General features: G+C 40.6%; 1 protein-coding gene across 2 annotated transcripts in view; it reads left to right on the plus strand.

Moving 5' to 3' along the window:
• The window catches only part of STAG1 (stromal antigen 1), a 154,151-nt gene that overhangs the window by 91,548 nt on the left and 39,062 nt on the right, over window positions 1-23,541 (plus strand). For both annotated transcript variants that reach the window (XM_030954533.1, XM_030954534.1), the window contains exons 8-13: window positions 1,641-1,792; window positions 5,958-6,031; window positions 11,504-11,627; window positions 15,424-15,522; window positions 20,153-20,232; window positions 21,988-22,095. In XM_030954533.1, coding sequence (XP_030810393.1) covers window positions 1,641-1,792; window positions 5,958-6,031; window positions 11,504-11,627; window positions 15,424-15,522; window positions 20,153-20,232; window positions 21,988-22,095 — 637 coding nt within the window. The remainder of the gene's footprint in view (window positions 1-1,640; window positions 1,793-5,957; window positions 6,032-11,503; window positions 11,628-15,423; window positions 15,523-20,152; window positions 20,233-21,987; window positions 22,096-23,541) is intronic.

The raw sequence follows: 23,541 nt of genomic DNA on the forward strand, positions 1-23,541 counted from the left end.
ACACATTCCGTTGTGTTCTTCACCACACTTAGCAATGGGATGGTAAAACCAAGAATTATGCAGGCTTAAGTTTCCAGGTTTGGAGTTTCCTCTTCAAATTCAGTATTCCAAGGTGAGCACCGTTTGAGCCTAGATAACCTGCTGGAAATCCATGCCTGTTATTTAAACTATTCCCTTCCATCTGATGCTGTCTGCAGTTCTGGGTGGTTTTGATTTGCTGTTTGCTCAGACTGTGGTTGATTGGTTCATAGGGAAGAGTTTATTTGAGGTCTGCACTCTGGTCCATGGGATTGATTGGTCCATCCCTGCATGGGGTTGATATTCGAAAAGTATGAGGGGTTTGATTAAAAGACAGGAAACAGAAGCACTTAGAACAGTTATTTCCCAAGACTTATGCTCTGTAGAATAAAGAGTTTCCACTTTTTGGAATGGATTCTGTAGCTAGAAGCTTGCAGCAAGAATAAGCTGATGGTGAAGCTGAGGTTCATCGCAACTGACTGCAGTTATTTCAGCCACATCTTGCATTAATGACAGATTTGTCTAACATTGCATCACAGATGGGAGCTGCCAAGGATCTCAGCATTTACCAGTGACAGTACCTGCCATTTGTTTATTTATTTGCTTGTTATAAGGAGCTTGAGGCTTTGCTTTGATTCTACAAATTTCCTTCAAGCTGTTTTCAGCATTTGTGTTGCAGTACTGAGGAACAGAGGTCAACATGATGCCATGAAGCTCAGTCTTGATAAAGTTTTTGAAAATCTACTTGTAGACTGGCATTTCTTCTTGAAGGAGTGTTTGTAGGTCTTTGTTTTCAATTTTCCTCTATGCTAGTCAGTTGGAATGAGAGATGATTCGCTGTAGGAAGAAGTACCTGTAGGTTACCAGTTTTGAGCTATAGCAGTGCAAATCAATCCAAGTAACCTCACTTCTCCATTTGTGTGGTTGCTTTTCTACCTTGAAGCAATGCTGCATATTTAGAGGAGCATGCAGAGAGGATGTGATAGTTTGTTGCATTATTTTGCCGGTTTTTCAATATTGTAAAATGTGTTGTACTACGTAACCATACAGAACTTGGAGAAGACACTTATTAATGTTTTTTGTAAAAATAAATTTTAGTACCGAAAAGCAGACACGAACAATATCATATCCAGCATGTGTGAAAATAAAAATTGCATTTTTATAGGGCTGTACAGCTGACTTTAAAATAGTGTCAGACCTGCATTGAGAGGAGCTGTGCTGTGGTCCCTTGTGAGCTGAGCCATCCTCAGCAGCCATTGGTTAAGGTCACCCTTAGTATGGAGCCATCTCTGCTGGCCCTCTCCTGTGCAGAAATGGCTGTAACTCCCCAGCAGCTGCCTTCATGATGCCCTGATGCTGCAGGCTCATGTGTTGGCTCCCTGGTGCGCTCAGATCTTGTCTGGAGAAGACAGCAAGGAGCACTTCCTGCAGCTCAGTGTGGGGTACAGGCTCTGCTTTCTGACCATGGGCCAATGACCTGGGTGTTGCCTGGGTGGAAGTGCCTATCCAGGCACTGGGCCAGGGTTGAGAGGCTTTTTGCTGTGAGTATGCATCTGCTGAGGAAATATTTTCTGAGCTCTGACTACAGGTAAAGAGTCATAATCTGTCTTGTACCTTTGCAGCTATGAAGCTTATGACTGCTCTTGTGAATGTTGCCTTAAACCTGAGCATTCATCAGGACAATACACAGAGGCAGTATGAAGCTGAGAGAAACAAAATGATTGGCAAAAGAGCTAATGAAAGATTGGAGCTGCTGCTTCAGAAAAGAAAAGAGGCAAGTGAAAAGACGATTTTTTTTTTCCTGGTTCATGTGCATTCCCTCCAACAGAAAGCCCAGGGTGGTTTGTGACTCGAGTACCACAGTGAGAAAGAGCTTAGTTCTGCAGTGGTGTTTGTGTGATCTCAAGCAGACTACTTAAATCCTGTACTGCCACATTCAGTTGAGTTTGTGGTGCTGTTCTGCACGCAAAGGAGAATTCTGTTTTCAAGCTTCTACGTGTGACCAGGCAGAAAGAATCTCAAACTGTAAGCAGTCACTATTCTGGTGATGCAGAAAGATTCTGACAAGAGGATCACACATTCCCTCTCTGTACTGCCCAGTTTTCCCCTTGATCACTGCAGTTATTCCACAGTGTCTCATTGCTACTTCTTTTTTAGCTGCTTTCAGGAAACACTGTGGAGTTGAGGCTATAGCACCTGTTCTCAGGGAGAAGGAGCTAGGGAGACATTAAAGTCGCCTTTAGTAAGTACCAGCCTGGCATTAGGTGAGAAAAACCATTAGAAGGTTGCTCTAATCATTCCTAAATCAAGTATTATATCACAGGAAACTTCCGTTTTAGAGGTGTACTTAAATTTAAAGACGACAAGTAGAAAATTAATACACATACATCCAAACAAACATAATGTGTAAAGATGCCAAGTAAAACTCATAAGAGAAATTGAAAAATCAAAGTTTTTATTAGATTTAAATTTATGATTTTTAATATATTAGTTTTGAATTTTCTCCACCACTGTTTTATGCTGTGGCAATTAAGACTGTCTGGGTACTTTGCTTGTGTGCACCTTTAATTCCTTTAGGTGTAACTTTGACTGAGAATTGCTTGAAATCATAGTCTTTGTCTAGGGATAATTACAATTACATATTTTTATTTTACCCCTATGACTTGTAGCACAACTTTTTTTGGTTTGCATAATTCTTGAAAAGCATACATTAATGTACAATGCAAGAACAATCTCTCCTGCCTAAACTGCAATAGAAACATTTTAAATTAAGTGTTGAATTGCATGTGAGTTCTAAAGCATTTTGAAAAGCAAAATAGCTGTAACAGAGTTTGTATTCCACATTTGTTGATTGTTGCTTTGAATTTGCAGAGAACAAAGGCACTAATGGCACTGATTACCTTGGGCTGGTGGCTCTGTGGCTGGGAACTCCTCTGTGCCCATTTCCCCAGCTGCTCTTTCAGAGCTGCAGGACATCCTCTCTCTGGGGAGCTGTAGCAAGGATGCCCAGGCTGCACAGGGCTGGGGAGCCTTGGCAGGAGAAGGAACATTTCTTGGTCCTTACCTTTGGCTCTGTGTGTTCAGGGGCTCTCATCTCACTGCTCATGACAGCTGAGCAAAGCATTGCCTGGGAGTAGCCAGATCGAGTATGTCCGTGGGGTTAAGCACAGCAGGGGCACCTGGGCAGAAGAGATCTGTTAGGATTAGATGGCTTAATGCTCTGTGGAAGAATTCCTGACATAGTACTGTATATTCCCACTGTTTAAATACACTGAATTCAGAGTGGCATTCTGTGCTGGTGTTGGAACCCTGGATGCTGAGAATTTTAATCTAGTATTCCAACATGCTGGCACTTCCTCAGTTGATTCTTTGATGAAGTGCCATCCTAACAACCCCTCCTGAGCACATACACGTGCATGTGTTGGTCTTCATGAGCTGATAGAGGGACAGTTCACCAAGTGAGTGTGTCAAGTTAATCTGAAGCAGAGGAGATGGAGCACTTCCTGAAGTGTTTCATTCTCAGGCCATCATCTACAGGCCTGGTGGGAGAGCCATGCATGGAGCTCTGTCTTATCTATGAGATTTTCAGCTCAAGTGGATTATTTATGTAGCAATATGCCACAAAGCAGAGAAAGTTGTCTTTTTAATATCTGCCAGTAGTAATTTCAATTTTGTGCTTGTCCGACATGTCTTTTTGAGTTTCCACACCTGCTTGCAGAGTCAACAACAGAATGTTTCCCTCATTTTTTACCTCTGTTTAAGAGGGAGAATGTTAAATCATTTTTGCATTGATAAGAGCAGGAATCCCAAGACACAGATGCTCCCTCAAGATACTTGAAGTTAAGCACTCAGTTTCAAGTGCATGATTTAAACAACTTGAAAGTATAGACAGCAGTTAGAGTTTCAGATAAAATTCATCACTGAATCTAAAATAGATTTGAGAATTATATCCTTTAAATGTTAGTACACAGAGATAAAAGCAATCTCACATGGACCTACTGAATCTCTGATTGTGCTTCCAACCAGCTGTGCCCCAGCACCTGGATACCTGTACCAGGTGATAATTTACCATGTTTATAGTGAACTGTAAATTCTGTGCAGAAGAAGAGGAAGGAAGCCATCTGTGCTGCCCCTTCATTTGTGCTGCTCAGGCTTCTACCATGCTGCTTCACTTTGCATTCCCAGAGGTCTCAAAGTATAGTTTTTTCAGAGTCTCAACTTTCTCATGGCTCAGAAAGTCCATCCTCTCCTACCTGTCTTCTGTGGTGTGGTTTTATACCAAGAAATCATTCACTGAGTTCTCTGTGAGCTCTGGTAGCTTTTCAGAAAGCCTCCTGAGGCTTTTTGGTTCATTCTCATCCCCGTTTTACTGCGCAGCCTGTGCTAGGCTGTCTCTGCCTCCATGTTGCTGTGGATGTTTCCCTGCCTGTAGCCTGTGGAGCCATCCAGCTAAGGGGTGATTAGGAACTCAAAGTCCCCTTTGGGTTATGAATTCTCAAACAAGCATTTAGTCTGTGCATATTTGGGTTGAGCTGATGCTGCAAATAGTGCTTTTCCCAAAGGCGTGTCTAAATATGCTTGGTTCATGTTTGCAGAGTTGGTGTGGACCCAGCTCTTCCCTTGGTACATAATCCCTTTTACTGTAAAATTAGTTTCTTTGGCAGCCTTTTGACAATTTAGTCGAGAGCCCTCAATGCCTTGGTTTCTCCACATCCAAAATGGAGACAGCACCTCCTTACACTTCAGTGAACTGGGAAGCTTCACTCCCTGAGTTCTGAAGCTACTTCAGCTCATACCTGGAAGATGCAGTAGAAATATTTGGCTGAAAAATAGAAGCCCTTAGGGGAAAGTGTTTCAGAGCTCATGCCATGCAAGAGGTCAAACCAACTGATCACAATTTTGCCTCTGGCTTTAAACCCTTTTATCTGTTAAATATATACATCCATAATTATACAGGTTTAATTATTTTATGCGTTTGTGCACTCCACCAGCAAGGCTCTGTTGTGGTTTCCCTACTGTGAAAGTGTGGACAAATTTACATTCCCACATTATGGTGCTGTGCTTGGACTTTAATGAGTACCTTGATGGAAGAATGATGGCTGCTCCAAAAATGGATTGGATAAAATTGGTGTCATCTTATTAACAAAGCTACATTTAGGTGTAATTAAGTTATACTTAGTTTAGTACAAGATCTGACAGTATTAGAATACTGTAATTAATTCCAAGTTGTGTTCACATATTAATTGACACAAGGTAAGCTTCCCATAGTACTTGCAAAACATGCTCATATTACTCAGGAAGTGAAAAGATTTTTTAAAAAATGCTCTTATTTATAAAAGCATGCTCATAACACCTTTTCATTTGGAATTGGATTTGGTTTCCTGCAGGCTAAGGCCTGGATGTCAGGTGTGCTTCAGTCCTGGAAATCTTCCTGCTTCCGAAACCCACTTACTGTGGGTGCTGAAGTTCAAGCAACTGACAGTTTTTTACTTAAGATTGAGAATGTCTTCAACTCCTTTCTTTAAATACAACGTTAATTTTTTCAAAACTAATCTGTAACCAGCTTTGTTTCTGCAGCTGTCATTCATTCAGTTCTGTGTTTCCCTGTGAACACAGCGCTGCTGAAATTACTGCACACATTGTCTCTACTTGTCTAATTTTCAGTAGCAAAAGTTTATGATCACTTCACAGAACTAATTTGAGAGACTAAATTGATGTTTGTAGTGAATGTTAATTTTCTTCCATTAAGATATTGCATATATAATGTAAATATTTGAATGTATATGTACACAATATAGACATGTGCTGGAAAAGCAGAAGTGGTGAATTTACTCAGGTGCCCTTCCAAGGTCTTCTAAGGTTTCCCAGTAGGGAGCTGTAGTATGCCAAATTATAATAAACAATGATCTTTTATTTATTTTGTGTTTTGTTTTTCACAGCTACAAGAAAACCAAGATGAAATCGAAAATATGATGAACTCTATTTTTAAGGGTATATTTGTTCATAGATACCGGTAAGAAAATGCATGTTCCAGTAGGCTCTGCTAACAAAGTGTGGTCATAAGGAAAGTCAAGGGCAGTTTCTGGGTTAATTTTCTTCTGATGTAATATTCTAGATGCTGCAGGATCACTGTCAAAAACACTTGAAGTTATGGAAGAATATACAAATTGTAACCTCTATTAATTACTCAGTAGACAGATTTAAAAGGTTGTGGGAGACATAGGCTTTGAATCTTTGCATTTTGAAGAGAAAAGTTGTCCATGTTGGGAGCACAGAAATGACGTATCTTAAAAATAATCAAGTAATTACTGTGTATCATAGGATAGCAGTTGTCCTCCAGCCTGCATTTCCTTTTGTATGTCTTGAGTGTAAACTGCAAATTTGGAATATGGTTTACCAGAGAGCAGTAGTCTTGTAAGACAGATTTAGGGTCATTGTGTGTCGCAAGATGTCTCAGAGCATCTGCATCACCTTGGTGCATCCAGCTCTTTAAATGTTAATTGACTTGCTGAAATCAAAAGATAAAATTCCAGGGTACCAAACTGTGCAATTAACCTTTCAGATTTCTGCTTTAAAAGTTTATAATTTATGGAACCTTTTAGGAAAATGGCAGGAAAAAAGGGTCTATGAGAAGAGGGTTAGAAGGTGAAGAGGAACTCATAGTTCAGTTGGACAGAGGGATGATTGTAATTTGGAGAAAAGCACACCAGAAACCAGGAAGGTCCTCATGCTGAAAAATGTGTGAGTGTGAGCAGCACAGTGGGGTTGGAGAGTGTCTCCTCAGTACCTGAAAAAGGTAGAAAAGAAAAGTTCATGGTTTCTGGTCAGGAAGCCTTGAGCTGCTTGGCAGCAGGAGGATGGGTTTGCAGAGCCAGTAGGTACATGAGTGTGCTAGATCAGTGTAGCACTCACACCATTTTGTAAGGAGAGCAGCTTTCATGGCATAGGTAAAAAAGCTGAAGAAATTAAATTCTAAGTGTGTTTCCATTTTTATCCCTTCAGAACTTAGTGTATTATATCAAACAAAACATTGCTTTAAAATATTCTCTTAGTAGTTCATGCTCTTGTGTGGGATTGGAAAAAGACTCAGCCTTTTGGTGGTCTGCATTGTGGTGCTTTTGATTTTTCTTTTGAAATCCTGCATTGTAAAAACGTTTCTTTTCATGCCTCCTGCCACCACTAGTAAAGACCTGATTTTGCTGATGTTACTGCAAGAAAGGAGAGGCCAAATCAATAAACTCCATTTATGCCCTGGAAAAAGGTGGCCCTGTGGCCCATGGTGGCCCTGTTAGACCCATGGGGAATTGACTGAAATCAGGCAGGTGGTGGCACCCCTTGTGCCACTGTTCAGAGGGGTCAGGAGGAACCTGTTCCCACCCTGCCCCCAGAGCCACCTGTGTGAGCACGAGCTGTCCCTGACCTTTTGGGGAGCCCCAAAGAGTCTCTTACAACATGCACCAAACTGTGAGTAATGGGACACAGCAGAGAGCGCAGTGACACTCCTGCACTCACAGCTGGGTGAGAAAAAGAGGGGCAAAATGTCTGTGTGAAACCCTGCTAACTGACAACAAAGCCCAGGGGGGATAAAATGTAAAGGATTGTGAACTATTATTTACTTTCATAACTTCTTAATTTCTTGAACCTTCCTTCTCTCAAATAGTTCAAGTTATTTATAAACTTCACGTGATTTTACAGGCCTTAGACCATGTTAGACCATGCAAGTGATGATGATTTTGAAAGAATGTTATTTTAAGAATTCCCAGAAAGTAAGTCCCATCCTTCAATATGATTCAGACTCAGCCACAGTGATTCATGCTTAGTGACCTTTGTACTTAAATAACAAGTTCTTGACCTAAGCAAAACTCCCAAAACTGTTTCATTCAGAATGTTTCTTCTGACAAGTGTTGCAGTGAGATTACATCTTCTTTCTATAGATTGGCTTCCAATTTACTGGAAGATTTCAGTCCTCACTTCTCTCATCAAGATTTAAAAAAAAAGATTTGCAAAAATAGCTAAATAGTTTTCTAGGTATAATGCTAGTCTAGTGTGAACAGCAGATTTAGTCAAAGCTGACAACCACTGCAGCAACCGTGAGGAGCACACTGCACTACACCTGATATTTCCCAAATATCCCATCAGAGACTCTGTGGCTCAAGTTCTGAATACTGCTGGCCTTAATCACAATTCTTGTGTGTGCTTTGGCATGAAAGGTACACTGAAGTGGCACTGGTAAAATCTGTTTCCTGACACTGCTGTGGTTTGTCCTAAGGTTTATGGGCCTGCCTTGTCAAGCCAAATTTTCAAAAGGAAATGCAGAATTTCTTACCTGGGCCCCTTTTGTCAAATCCTTTCAGAAGCTGCATGATGGAGGATCTCTTTACCCAGAGTAGGAACTTAGGTTGTGAATTGTGCTGTGAATATTTTCACCTTGTAGACCTTTCTTTGCATTTTGTGCTGAAAAGAGGGTTAAATGTATTTCATGTATAAAATCTGTAGATGCCACATTTGTTTTCATCTCTGTGCTGGACCAGGTTCTGTTTCTTTCTAGAAGAATTTGGCAAGTAATACAAGCTTACATCACTAATTTATAATTATGATAATTAATAATGCATTCATTAGTCCAAAAACACTTCCAGTGCAGATATAATTAGTATTTGTATGTTCTTGTGTCATCCAGAAATAATGGGTATTTTCAAAAAGCTAAACAATTCATAGTGACCAGAAGCTAAAATGTATTTAACTGTATAAAAATTAGAAGAAAATAATTATAGTTTGATGACAAGAAATTACCACATTAAGAGCAAAGGTTCAAAGATTTTTTTGGCTGTATTGTGTTTGATAGAGCATTGTATGGGCATGGAGCTTCTGTTAATGATTCCTGCAGGAACACAGGTGTGATTCTGATCAGTGATATTTGCCTGGAAGGTGATGTGGAGTGGGAAGTGGTGTCTCACAAGTTCCCCTGCTTCTCTGGCAGCTGGAGTCTGTTTGCTGGTCTCACATCCTTGATTCTGTCTCATTTTCAGTTATACTGGAGATGTTAAATTCTTATTGTATTAAATCTCCTATTAAGTTGAATAGCTTTTCTTTTTTTTTTTTTTTTTTGTTTTAATTAGCAGCTTGGAGTGAGTGTCTGTAGTGCTGAGGGATCCCTGAGAAGGCTTTTGAATGTAGAAGCAGTTTTTCACTGTCTGCCTAGGGAAGCTTGAATACACTCTTAGAGAAAACATGATTTTTACTGCTTTTTGGCTGGCTGTGCTGCTTGATTAAATAGTTGTTGACATTTAGGTTCTTTTGGGGATTGCCATTAAATCCTTCCAAAATCCTTTACAGTTAGTAAATTTATAAGGTGGTGAAATAACTTACTTGGATGTGAGGACTCAGGCTGTCATCCCCTAGTAAGAATGTCTTCCTCACTACTTCATGTTGCTGCAGATGTGGCTCCCCATTTTTTCTTGATTTATATGTACTGGTCTTTTAGGTTTTTCTGTAAGTCTTGCATTTGTCCACCTACAATTTGCTTTTAAAATAGTTTAGAAGTAATTCCATATAAGAGAATTGCTAATCTAATTAAACACACACACACACATATATATGTATATATATGTGTGTGTGACTACAGTCATAGTTTAAACTAAAACTTGTCTTCATTATGGTTGCCCTTCCCATAAGGAATGCAGTTTTTAACCCTTGAGTATGATATTTAGCACATTGATCCTTACACTGCTTAAACCTGTTTGAGAAATCCCTGGTTAGGAGCAACTTGTCTGATTCCCTGCCTTGCTCCTAATGCAGCTTGTCTCCATTGTGGATTGTCCCTTACCTTGGTTCTGAGGTTACAGAGGCTTCAGGAAGTTGGACAGACCATGTTTACTGATGCTGTTGGAAAGTTGTTAAAATTAATGTTCCTCATAGGCAGAGAGAGACAATGGCAGAGGTTTGGTGGCATTCACACAGCTGTCCCCCTCATGTTACTGCATTAAATGCAATACAGGCTGTTTATGCTTTCCTGCTGTTACAGCAGTACAGTTTTCTCCCTACAAGTTGAATTCAAACACTGAGACCTGCCTGGAGAAGTCCCCCTGGCCATGTGTGATGCTGGCCTTGGTTCATGGTCCCTGTGGGACCTGGGGGTCCAGCTCAGGGTCTGCAAAGTCAGGGGCAGGACCAAGGCGCTGGATCAGCTGGGACAGCCTGCAGGAGGGAAGTACATAGTTCCAGTATGGAGTCACCAGGGGCTTGCTGCACTGGGTTAGGGCTATGAACCTGTGCAGTGTCTTCACCAGAAGAGTGAGTGCATTTTATTTGTATTTTGTGAAATTGATTCCTTTCAGAACAGTGCAGTTTTTCGTTTTTGCAATTATTCTCTTGCTTGACGCTTGGAATTTTTCTTTCTTTACCATAAATTAAATTTCGTTTTGGGGCTCTGTTGGTCTGGTTTAGAATTAAATTGATGTTTAGTACTTTTCCAGGAAGATTTTTTTTTTCATAAAAATACAAAACAAGGGTCTCAATTACAAGCAAGTTCCAGTGTTTGCAAAGCACCAGACATTCCCTTCTTCTGTTCAGTGACTCTTTGTGTTCTTCTTGTATACAGCTGAAATTTGGAACTGTGAGGCAGTGCCAGCTGGAGTGGCACAAGTGATTTCTCATGGTAACAGATGTCCCAGAGATGGAATTACTGAAGGGACAGATGGCCCCCATCCCTTTTCCTGTTGTTTCATTATTAGTAAAGATGCCATGCTCCATGTCAGGCAGGCAGGAAAGTGCCAATCAGATGGAAAGCACTTCCATCCTGGTCTCCTTAGGTGACCTCTCCAGTTTCCTGCCACCCCTCCTCACTAAGCAGCTGATAGGTCTGCCTGAGACATGCATTTGCTTCTTCCATGACTTGCCAGTCAGAATGTAGGATAAAAGCAAGAAAATGGGAAGAAACCAGTTCTGAAGTGCAAAATTCTCATGGGTTTTGTTGTAGGGGTGTTCATGGTGGGTACGAAATGAGATCTCTTTGTGTAGCAAATTCCATTGTGCTCCTCTGGCAGGTGCCTTTGGCTAAACCAAATAGCTTCTCCCACCTTGCAGTGGTTCTGCACCTTGAGCTGGAGACAGCTGGGCTGCAAAGCAAATGTCAGTGATGCTGTTTCAGAAATGATTGCCCAGAGGAGGTTTGTAGCTTGGGTTCACAATTCTCTTTGAAAAGAGAGAGGTTAAAGATGGAGTAACAGACTAAGAAGCAAACTAGGGTGAGAATTTCTTTTCGTAGAGGAAATGTAGGAGCATATATAAATACTGAAATTATTAGATCAGTGAGTTCAAGGATGTACAGGAACAGAAAATCAGTGAGATGGCAGTAAGAACAGTGACAGGCCTCACATAGTGAGGTTCATGACCAGTAAAAGCAAATATTATAACTATGGCAATGGGAATGAGGAGTATGTGTGTCTGTAACCTGGCTAATCCTTGTTCTTCTCTTTTTCTGTATTAGTGATGCTATTGCTGAGATTAGAGCTGTCTGTATTGAAGAAATTGGTGTCTGGATGAAAATGTACAGTGATGCCTTCCTGAATGATAGTTATTTAAAATATGTTGGTTGGACACTACATGACAGGGTGAGTATTGTGTATTCCCACACACAGCAGAGTACACTGCAGGCAGCTGCTACTGCTGTGCTGCCCAGCACAGCATTATCCTTGGTTTACAAAGAGATTTTTCTGTTTCCTCACCTGGTATCTTTCAGTCAGGTGACTTCCAGGTATTGGCTTCAATTGGGAGGCAGTACTCCCAGTCTGCTTGGTCCATGTGCTTTTCATGTGGTCAGTCTCTGATGAAGTTATCTTGACAGAAATCCTGCCATGGGGCTTTTCTGTTGACTACCAGAGAAAGAGAAGTCTCCTCAGGGCATCCCTGAGAGCCTCTGTGCCTGAAGCAGAATGGAAAAGGGATTTCCATGTGTCTTCCATTTACATTGCCCAAAGGTTACAGGAAAAAAGGAGATCTCTGGGTCCTCAATAGACACCACTGGTTCCATGACAAGTGGAGTGCTCATCAGTTCACTTTCCCTTCCTTGAAGAATCTTTTCAAGGTTCTCTTTAGCTTTTTCATCAGAAAATTGTTGAAATACCAGATGGAAGGAAAAGAGGTGCTTTTCTGGCTCAGTACAGTTCCTAGTACTGATGGCAACCACCCAGTTCCTGCAGCCAGAGGAGCCCATTCTGGGTGCTGACAGAAGACTCTGCACTTCTGCCTTGGGGGTTTTGTACAGCAGCACTGCCTGTGCTCCCACTCTCACCAAAACCACTGGAATCACTTGTTTTGCTCTAAACTCACTTGCTATCACTATCCAAAGAATACAGAGGAGACTTAGAGTACTGTTGAAATGCTCATCAAGTTCCAGCATCCTGATTCAGACTATTCTCCTTTTCTAGGAGCACTGCTGGGAAAAAATTGTCAGTCTACAAGTTCATTTAGCTGACTTGCATAACTGATAGTTAACAGCTGATTCTTGAAAAATATTACTTTTTTGAGTAACTTCAAACATCATCTTAATATTTAGGATCTGACTTGGTCACTCTTGTGCTGAATTCTGAACAACATGAGTTATGCAGATATTGGCTTTCACTAACAACAGAAGTCAGCTGCTGCTGCTGCTGGTTCTTTTAACTACAGCTGCCAGGAATCTTCATCTTGCCTTCATTTGGATGAGCAGTTCACTTGTTAAGAGTATCCTCTAGACATGGGATTTCTTTCCAAACCTGTAGTTCTGAAACTTTCCCTTTACAAATTTTCCCCAAACTTTTACATTAGATCTCATTGAGCAAAACTTGGTCAGAAGGAAGATCCTGCTTACTGCTCCCAAGAGCCATGACCACTGTCTGCCCCAGGGCCACTGCTCTGTGTCTCAGTGAATGCTGGACATGGAAACACAGCCATGGCAGTGCTTGGAGGGACAGAGCTGCTGCTCTGTGTCCCTTGTGGGTGACATGGCTGTGCCTCTCAAGTTGCCATGCCCCAGGAGAAGACATCATTGTTCAAGTTAGCAAACCAGTGGGGAGGTCAGCTCAGGTTGGAGGATCAGGATTTAACGTGTGTGGAGGGCTTAGTTTTACTAGGACTTGGAACTGAAATAAATTATTCCTTGAATAATTGCAGTGGATTTTTGGGAGCACATTCTAAACCTTGTAGAACATTTTCATAAAGTAGCACCTCCAGAATGTAGTGGGGCTGCACTTCACAGCTCTCAGCCCCCTCCTAGTGTCTTTGAAGTCCATCCATTTCTCACATCACTCCCTTTTCCCATCTGTGGAATCTCACACTCTCATCTGTCACATCCAGCAATTTCTCATGTCATGTGCAGTATTTTCTCACACCCTCTTCTGTTAGTTTAACCTCAGGCCAGGGTCTAGTCATCTGCCTGCAGCATTAACACATACTTATACCTCAGCTTTTTTAAATTCAATGTGTTCTTTCATAGCAGAGAAATTTGGAATTACAGTGTTAGGATAAAAAATCAGACCATTTGGACCAGGCACAGCAGAATTCTATCAGACTGCTCTTCTTCTGCTTTGTAAGATTTTTTTTGCAGGCCACAGAAATGCCCTGGGGTTCTGAGTCTTTAAATCACTAATGTGTTTAATGTTCCAGTCCACCTGATAGGTGGTGAAGTTTTATTGGTGTTGTGCATATGCCATCTACAGAGTGAGACAGACTGTAGGCAGAATGAGGAAGAGTCTGGGACAGGTGTCAAATAATGAAAGGGGAGGGAATGGAGAGAGACATTTTGGGAGGCACAGAAAGGAGGGTGGAGATGCAATAGGAAGAAATTGGAAAAAGATGGAGTAAGAGCAAACTGAAAATGCAAAGCCTCCAGAAGCACAAGATCCCTTAACAGCGTGGTTTTCATTGGCACTGCCTGAAAAACCTGCCAGCTGGTACCCAAGTTTCTTGATTTTGCTTTGCTTTGATCACGAGATAATTTTTGCTATAATTGATATTTTAATAGATGAAGGCTGAAGCAATAGCCGTAAGCTATTTCCACTTCACGTGAACAGCAGTCACCCCAAAATTATTAACTTCTCTGGAAGTTTGCTGCTGCAAAAAGGAGACAGCAGTGCAGGAGATTCCTGAGCAGTTTCATATTCTACTTCAGAAGACATACAAATTAAACCACAGGGAAGAACAGTTCTTACACTTCTTTGTAGTAGCCCCAATGAAGTCTTTCAGAGGTAGAATACAGAAGTTTAGTTCTCTAACTTGGAAAATCCTTATATTTTGTATGTTTATCATGTCTCCCAGATTTCAAACAACTGTCTATAGGGATTTTTGTTTTTTATAGATTCTCATTTGAATGTGGCTTTCAAGTTTTGCCTTTCTCTGCTTTTAAGCATCTTTTTTATTCCTGTGTATCTGGGAGCATAAATTAAAAGTGTATCAACTATGATATAATTGCAGTAAAAAGCTCTCTTGAAAATAAGAATGTTAAATTAGACTGTTGAGTCTTAATTTTCACGTACTTCATTTATGTGTGGAACTGTTTTGAAACCGTAATTGTCTCTAGATACCTGGACAGCCATGGTTCTTAAAACCAGTTCCTGACATAAAAAAATGCTATTTCCTTCTTTGCATTCCTCTTACTTTGCTTATTGTCTATTTCTGTGGAGAGAATGACCCCAGGGTCCTCTGGAACAGATGTTCCTCTTGTGCTTGACCTCCTAATCAATTAATGAATGAATTAGTTAAGTTCAACTCTTAGTTTACTAAGTCTCTTGCTGGCCTTCCTGTCCATCCCTGTTTGCAGCTTTTACACTGGTATAAGTTTCTTAAGAATCAACCTAACAAGCATTCCCACCCAATTATTTCCCTGCTAGAAGATGTTTGGGGTGTTCAAAACTCCTGTGAGCTGGATGATTCTCACAGTTATGAAGAACCATCTCGTGTGTGGTGTGTTGAGGGTCTGTGGCACATTGCTGCTCCTCCACTCCGTCGTGTCTTCACTTTATAAAAGTAAATTGACACTGCAGTGAGCTCCACGGGGTATATTTGAGTAGATTTGTATTTATAACCTTTTTGCTAGCCACACTGCCTGCATCAACCACTTGAAAATCCTACATCCTTATTTTGGATTTACTTGCTGCATTCTTTATCTTTTTGTGGAGTCACTTGAAAGGGAAGCACTAACAGACATGTAAGTGATGGCACATTAATTCTTTCTGTATGCAAATAGGAAGAAATTCAGCATTGTAGGTGACTGCATGTGGGTTTTGGTTTTCAGCTTAATTGCAAATTGGCTTTGGTCATTTGCATAAAATTTTAAATGTACATTAAACAAACTACAGTATTATGTTTTTTAATATTCATGTGCCTTTGGTTAAAGTATTCTGACAGCTAATCTCAGTGTTTTTTATTTAGCAAGGTGAAGTGAGGTTGAAGTGTTTGAAAGCTCTTCAGAGTCTGTATACCAACAGAGAGTTGTTTCCCAAACTGGAGCTGTTCACTAATAGATTCAAGGTAAGAGGAAATGCAGTTTTTGGAAGGAGGACAGAAGGTAAAAGTGTCATCATCCTGTTGTGGTCTTTGAGTCACATCTATTAAGAATAAACTCATTAGTTTGTGACAAGGCTTGTAACTGCACCACTAAAACTGTGTTACTGAATGCTGAAATTAAGCCAAATCCATTTCACAGGGTTTGTCTTGGAAGATTTGTCAGACTTAACCAGGATGACTATTTGTCTGTATGTTTTATTTATAGCTTATATATTGTCCTTATTCAATCTGCCTGTATTATTTAATTTTAGATTTATTGATTTTAAAGAATGTATACTAACACAGTCTAAAATATAGCTGAAAGTAGCAGCCCATAATGAAAGATTGTTTGTTACACAGCATTTTTAGCTCAATATGTGCTTGTGTTTGGAGGGACAGTCACTTGGATGTGCATCACAGTCCTCTACACAGTGAGCTGGCCTTGCTGCAGAACAGGAGTTCACGTTGTGCTTCCAAACCCCTTGAGCCAGATTGGCCCTTCAGGAGAGAAGTGCTGGGGGGATATTTCGTGGGGTTTTTATTAGCACAAACTTTTTGTGCAATATCTAGATAAGAATGTGGCTGTTACTTCACTTTGTGGTCTGACTGCTTTATTGTACAAGTGAACTGTCTGGAGAGATGGGTGTGGAAACACTGTCCCTGCTCTTGTTTGGATGCCTGCTGTGGAGAGTGTTCAGGCACTGCCACCATGTCAGCTGCTCCCTCTCCCCGTGGCTTTTGTGTTCTGCAGAACACACTGCTGTGGGAAAGACTACCCCCAAGGAAAAACTCATTTATCTCATTTAAATCTTTATTAGAATGCCGATGAAAATATTTGTTCAGAAAAGAAACAGAGCTGACTGGTTTATTTTAACTTAAATCATTATTATAATGCTGATAAAAAATTCTGTTTAGAAAAGTGGAGATTTAAATATTTATAAATACTGTGCACAAGACTTAAACTTCTCCCTGTAGATTCTCCCTTTATGAAAACTGTTTATAAAAACATGATAATCAGCCTTTTCCACATTCACTTGAGATGCAGAATAAAGATGCTTAACCTGCAATAAGCCTAGATATTAAGGAAGGCTTTTTTCCAAAATGAAAATTATATAAATAATAGAGCAGACTCTTTATTAATAGTGTCCTTCATTTAGGATAACAGTCTTAAAGGGCAGATTAAATAAATGTCTGCCAGAAATGAACTAAGTATAGTTGACTAAAGGAGGAGATAAAATTTGATTATTTTAAGAGACCACCTAAGGACCTGCATTCTTCTAATTTTATAAAGCCAGTTTCTGGCACTGTTGCAGTAAAGACAAAACTTCCTCTCGTAGGAGAGAATCTGGTAAACAGGTTCAGACCTCAAAGTTATTCTCTAATGCCTCCAGAGGTCTGCTTTGCTTTATCCTCACAGGACAACCAGAAAAATGGACCCTCTAACTCTGCTGATTTTCCTGTTCCCTCTGTGCAGATTTAGATTTGTTTATATTTGCTGCTTCTGTAATTTCATTTATTTTTAAATTGGTCACTAAAGCTGTCATGGGCTTTTATCTACTTCTCTTTACTAGAAAATGTGCTGGATGCTTCTTTGTCAGGATCCCATAATTTGTGAAGGAAAAGACTGCTTTGAGGGTGAACTCTCCATGCCCCTGCAAAACTTTCAGGACAATTTGAGATACTTTGGGCAATAGTTACTCTGTAATGTACTCCAGAAAACTACAGGGACATGAAACCTCTAAATACATCCTGCTTTTCACAGCACAGACAATTCTCTTAAAGGAAGCTAGGCTAGCCTATGCATTGCTGCTTGCCTTGGGATGGCACAAGGAATTTTCATTTCTGTCAAAGAGGTTCAGTGGGAAGGGAGCCTTGTTAGGAATTCATCTTTCTTCTGTCCCATAAAAGCTGGTTTTACTACAGAAATCTCTATTGTGATGAACTAAAACAGAGGAAAAGGTGTGCTCAAAGTCTCTGTGAGCCTAGAGAACAGATTTGTTTAACATAATGATTAATCACTTTCAGTTTCTGCCACATCCAGAGAACAAAAAGCTGGCATGGCCCAAATGCCTGCATTTAGATTTACAGCTGTGCTGTCAGGGATGTGGCCTTTGGCACCAGGATGGAGTAAAGTTCCAAATTAATGCTTTTTGAATCTCTGATACATTAGCTAAATGTCTTGCCACCACATACTCTACCACCACCTCTTTGAAAAATAATTGACCTAACTGCCATTTTCAGTTCCATGGCTGCTTATTTATATTTCTTCATCAGAATTTAATCGACCTGCACAGTTCAGCTGGTGTTCAGTTCAATCCATTCAAACTGAGACAAATCTCTCTAGAGGTCTTCTAGCTGTTTAAAGAATAAATTAATTTGATCCAGAGTGCCTTGTGCTGGGCTGTTAATATTTCACCTTCCAGAGAGCTGTGACAAGGATGTGATCCTCTCCCTTTTTCAAAGAAAAATGCCTGTTCTTTCCAGCATTTATGTTTCTAAGAGTAGGTGATATGCTTCATCCATCAAAACAAAATTTGTCCATCAAAGAGAGGATTTTTGTTTTCCATCAAGAAGTCCTGTCTGAAACAGGCATTAACTGACCCCATATGGAAAAGCTGTGAATTAACTCCTCTGCAGGCAGTGCCAGAGTCCCTCATCCCTCACCCTGTGCTGTCTCCACAGCCTGGGAGCACAAGGAGAGATTGGCTCTTCAGTCTGCGTTGTTCACAGCCTAACACAGAATGGAAAACTGATATTCAGAGACACTCAGAATTGTATTTCAGCTTAAAAATCCAGGCCTGTGCCCTGTTCTTCTGCTGTACAATGGCACAGGGAATCTCTGTAAAGGCAGATTGAGCAGATGGGGGTTGGAACTTCCCCAGCCACTGAAGTTACACCTTCAGAGGCACTGGGGATGTGGGTCTTGCTTTTAAGTCTCTTGGGGCCTGGCTGGCAGGTGCCACCACACTGAGGTGCTGGCCCCAGGGCAGAAAATGACACATCCATGCTGTTTATTTTAAGCCTGATATTTTTGGGGAAAATTGAGAGAACAGTCTTTTAGGATAAGGAAACTTTCTCACATTGGCTGGTTTCAAAGTCCCAAAGGACTCCAGATTCAGAGGGTACCTCCTGCTCTGTGGACTGGAGAGAGGATTCCCTCCCTGGGGTGTAAGATAAACTCTGAGAGAATACATGAAATTCTAGTGAGACATTTAAGATCAGAATCTCTGGCTGTTCTTTCTCATGGTACTGTTACTGCTGTCCCTTGGCCAGGACCTTAGGAAAAGTTGACAGTAATTTTTTTTTCTTGTTCATAGCAGAGTGCCCTGTGTGGAAAATTGTTTCTTTGAGTCTCTTCATGGACTTCTCACGGTCTTTAAAAATGTTTAGATCCACATGAAATGTATCAAATTCTCCAGGAGCTTAATAGTGATTGATAGAGGCCCCTTCAGTCACAGTGACAAGAAGTGTCTCTGCAGACCTGGTTTTGTTGGGAAGTAACAACTGAGACTGCCACGATGCATTTTTTAAGTACTGATCTGAAATTTCTGTATCAAAATAAACAACAGTTGGTTGATGTCCCCCTTCAGCCCTTAAATGCATGGAATAGTAGAGAAGGAAGGTGAAAACCTTTATTTTGCTCTGGTTTGTTCTGGTGGCTTTCACTGTTGTTGCCTTACACTTCTGTTATTTCTTTTCCAGTCCCTGATTTCTATTTCTTCATATCCCAAAATGTCATAGAGTACCTACTCATTCCTGAAGCAGGTTAAACCAGCAAAATCAAGTTTTATTTTCAGATGGCCTGATTTCTGTTCAGTAACTTGCTCAGTCAAGCAAAGAGCACTGAGACATATTGCATTTTTATGGCTGGATGGAAATTCTCCCCAGATAGGAAGGACAACATACACCAAACTCAGCTATTTTTGCCAGTAATCAAATTGAACCTAAGGAGAGAGAAACCCTTAAAAGACTTCTCATAACTGCAGGATCCTTAGAAGTTAGAAAATTGTTAGATTTGACAGGAGAATGATGTGCTTGTCTCCACTAGAAGGAGTATGGGAAAACATAAAATCAAACCATGGAATTCCCCACTTTCCTGGAGAAGCTCTGTAGTGTAATTCTTGAGCTCTGCTTCAAAGCTTGAGGTGTAGACAGGGAAAAGGTCACAACTTTACAGGCAACCTGCAGATGCACGAATTCAGTTGTGATTTTTCTTCACAGTATTTCCATTTATGCAGCATTCCTTCCGCTGAAATTACTTGGTTTCAGGGGAATGAAGTGGGGCAGTTTTTCTGCTGTTGTCCAACTCAAGTATGTGACTTTTCAGGAAAGACCTGTTAAATTGATCCAACCCAGAACAGTGCTGTAGTTCCCAAGTCTCCTCCCTCCCTTTCTGGCAAACACCGAGGATAAGGACTGCTGAAGCACTTGTTGCTGTTACAACACACAGCTAAGGGGTGCATTAAAAGGTTGGGTAATATTGAGGGGCACTCATTGTCAGCGTGCAGTGGAAATATCTTTCTCCCCAGAAGTAGTTTTTCTGTAACCTGTAGAATTTTCCATCTGCTGGCCTTGCTGTGTTTGTGCCTGTGACTGACCTGGAGTTGCCTTGCAGGACCGCATTGTGTCCATGACGCTGGACAAGGAGTACGACGTCGCTGTGGAAGCCATTCGATTGGTCACGCTCATCCTCCAGTGAGTGCTGCCCCAGCCCCTGCCCTCCCTTGCAAAATTCCCTACACCACTAACATTCCAGTGACTTGAGTGCTTTGCTTGGCTATTGAAGTGAATGTGCTACTTTAACTTAGTATGAAGGTGAACTGAACATATAATATGGACGTAAAGCTAAAGGTAGCTATTTCATTTCATGGAAATATAAGAAGCAAAGTTTAAAAATGTCTGGATGTTTTGGCATCCACACATTAGTGCATCCATTGTGTAGAAAATGCCAAGGGGCATTTCTGCCTTTTGCCAAGGGCAGAACAACTGTCCTCCCAAAATGAGTGGCTGTGGGTTATGCTTGCTAGAGTAACTCCAGCAGCAATCCTGGATCCTACAGACCAGTGTAGGCAGAGTTGAATGATTTCCTGACACAGCTGAAAAGAGTCACATGGTAGGACACTTTCCAGGCTTTTCCATGTGGGGATGCAGTGGTTCCCCTGAGGTAAAGATCACCTCAGACATCCTCCCACTTGATGTGGAAACAGCCTGTCCCCAGCAGCCTCATGAGTGTGCACCTGGAGGGGCCATGCTAGGCTTTTATAATATATTTATTAAAAGCTGTGTTGAAGAACATCTGGTTTACAAGCAGATGTACAGAATTTTTGCTTCATATTTTATATCCAGTGGCTCCACTTTGAAGAATGTTTTTGGACATGCAAAATTTGAACAAAAGATTGCACTAGCCTTTCCTTAGTAAAGAAGTCTAGACTTCAGTTTTTTATTTATGGTCACTGTTTTAAAGAGATTAGCCTTCTAATATTAGCAAGACATGAAATCTTGCATCTACTGTTGTATTTTTAAAGTAAATATAACAAATATGGTCTGAAATGACATGTAGAACACATCTTTCCCCTGCATTATTAGCAGTTTTTGGGAACACAGTAAGTTTTAAGGTCAAAAATTACCCAGTACACTTTTTTTTGGTCTGTTCCTGCTTTCTTTTTGGTTTCCCATTGAAGGCACAGGCAATGCTAAATGCATTTAGCACATGGAGAGTCTGGGTCACCTTGAAGAGCACAGGGCAATAGTCTGGCAGGTAGGAACTCCAAAAAGGTGTCTGGAGCAATCCTGATGGAGAATGACCAATTAAAATTATGTCTAGTCTGAAGCCAAATGATTTACAGTCCTGATACTTAAATGGTTCTAATGGATGCAAATTAAACAAGGATGGAGGTAACATCCTGATTGTGACAGTGCTGTTATTTTTATACCATTTTTGCTAACATTCTGGGACAGGCTGCCCAGGGAAGTGTTCAAAAGTGGGGACATGGATTAGTGGTGAACACAGAGGGCCCAGGTTAATGGTTGGACTCAATGAGCATGGAGGTCTTTCCCAACCTAAAGGATTCTGTGATTCCAGGTTTTTAGTTTATGCTGTTTGATGAGTGTTTGGCATCTTGCAGTATGTGCATTGAAGTTTGTTTGATGGTCTAAGGAATAAGCAGGGGAGGGTTGTGTGCAGTCATGCTGATATTTTAATAATATTATTTTATCTCTGTATTGATACAACTGGGAGAAGGAAATCAGAGAAACTTCCAGTCTTACAGACCCTTTAAATACCTCTGTATTTTCAAGTTGAACCAAAGATCCTTGAAGTCCTTGTTCAACCATGTAGGATTTTGTGGGAAGTGAACCAACCTTGTAGCTGTCCCAAGTGAGCTGTGGGAGGTGAGGGGATGGAGATATGAAGCCTCTGCTGTAGCTGAGGTGTTGTTGTGACTCTTTCAGTGGGAGTGAGGAGGCTCTGTCCAATGAAGACTGTGAGAATGTTTATCACCTGGTGTACTCAGCACACCGGCCTGTGGCAGTAGCAGCTGGGGAGTTCCTCCACAAAAAGTAAGTCATCAGTTGCCCTGGAATAAGACCAAGTTTGTGAATGCTTCCTAGAGAGGTAACATCAAAAAGCAAAGAAGCAATGGAGTGAAAAATCTCAATTTAGCAAATCGGGTATTTCATTTAAACCAGAGACTTTATTATCTTGTTTAAACAAGATCTGAGGACTTGAAGAAATTGAATGTACATTTTTATTGCTCTGCAATTCAGATAACATTTCCCAACTCCTTGAGGGTTAAAGATATAAAGGCTGCACAAACTTCTGAAGTTGGTTTAAGTCCTGCAACACTTGCTGAATTCCTGGTGTGATAAGATGCATATATTGGGCTTGTAGTCTGGGGTGATCTACCTGATATGTCAACAGTCATAATTTCTAGCAAGTTTTAAGACAGTTTATTTCTCTGTTGTGAACTTGAGAGATTTTTATGTAGCAATAACTACAAAATTTGTTTCTAAGCTCACTGTCTTCCCCTGAAAATATATTGCATTATGATTACTTCTTTCATGTCTTCACTATGCCAGAGGACATGACCCAGCTTTTCCAGGGATGTGAGTCACACCACCTCAGTAACTGTGACCAGGGCATTGCCACATCATAGGAGTTAATCTCTTCTTTTTATTTGCAGTTAAAAATCCTTCAGCAGGAATTTGACTTTTTCCCCCTCATGAGTTGTGACATTAGAGTTTTTTTATTACATGTATAGAGGATTTATATTAGAACCCATGTTAGCTAATTTTTTCATGCCAAGATACAGGTAGGAAAAAATACACAAAGACACCTGTTTTTCTTTGCCAGTGCTCTAATTTTCTATGGTTTATTAAGCATTTACAGCTCCACATTTTAATTGCAAACTTTCATTGGTGCATTTTTGGAATTCCAGCTTTGTGATCAAGCACTACCTGTTTCAAGAAATATATGTGCAGATTTCCATTAACAGCAAGACTTTGTACTAGTTACTGGAAAGGGTTAGGTTCTCATTAAAAATACACACTAAAATTCCTTTGTTAATCAACATGTGACTGAATACTTTTGAAAAATGCCTCAAGGTAAATAAGGACATACCTGCACCACAGTGCACTTAGGAAAAAGACAAAACTTAGTTTTGATTTCTTTTGCAAGGTACTATGCTGTGTTCTGTAAATGTGCCTCAAAGCTAACAGCATGGAGACAAGATTGTCCCATTCTTAAGTAATTTTGTCTTGGTTTCTGCAAACAAAATCTCCAGTTAAATAAGATAGAATCTATTTCAGGCATTTGAGGTGTGATTTATCTCACCTAATTTAATACATTTCACTAGCACTTTCTCTGTGATAATCATCAGACATGGTCTCTGCGCTTAGCCGAGGAAAGCAGATAGTACAGAGGATATAAAGGATCACTGGCTCATCCCTGAGGTGCAGGTTGTAAGGTATCTCAGCACCTGCACAGGTACTCATTGCTTATCTGTT

The sequence above is a fragment of the Camarhynchus parvulus genome, chromosome 9, assembly GCF_901933205.1.
Source record: "Camarhynchus parvulus chromosome 9, STF_HiC, whole genome shotgun sequence".
Classification (NCBI taxonomy): domain Eukaryota; kingdom Metazoa; phylum Chordata; class Aves; order Passeriformes; family Thraupidae; genus Camarhynchus; species Camarhynchus parvulus.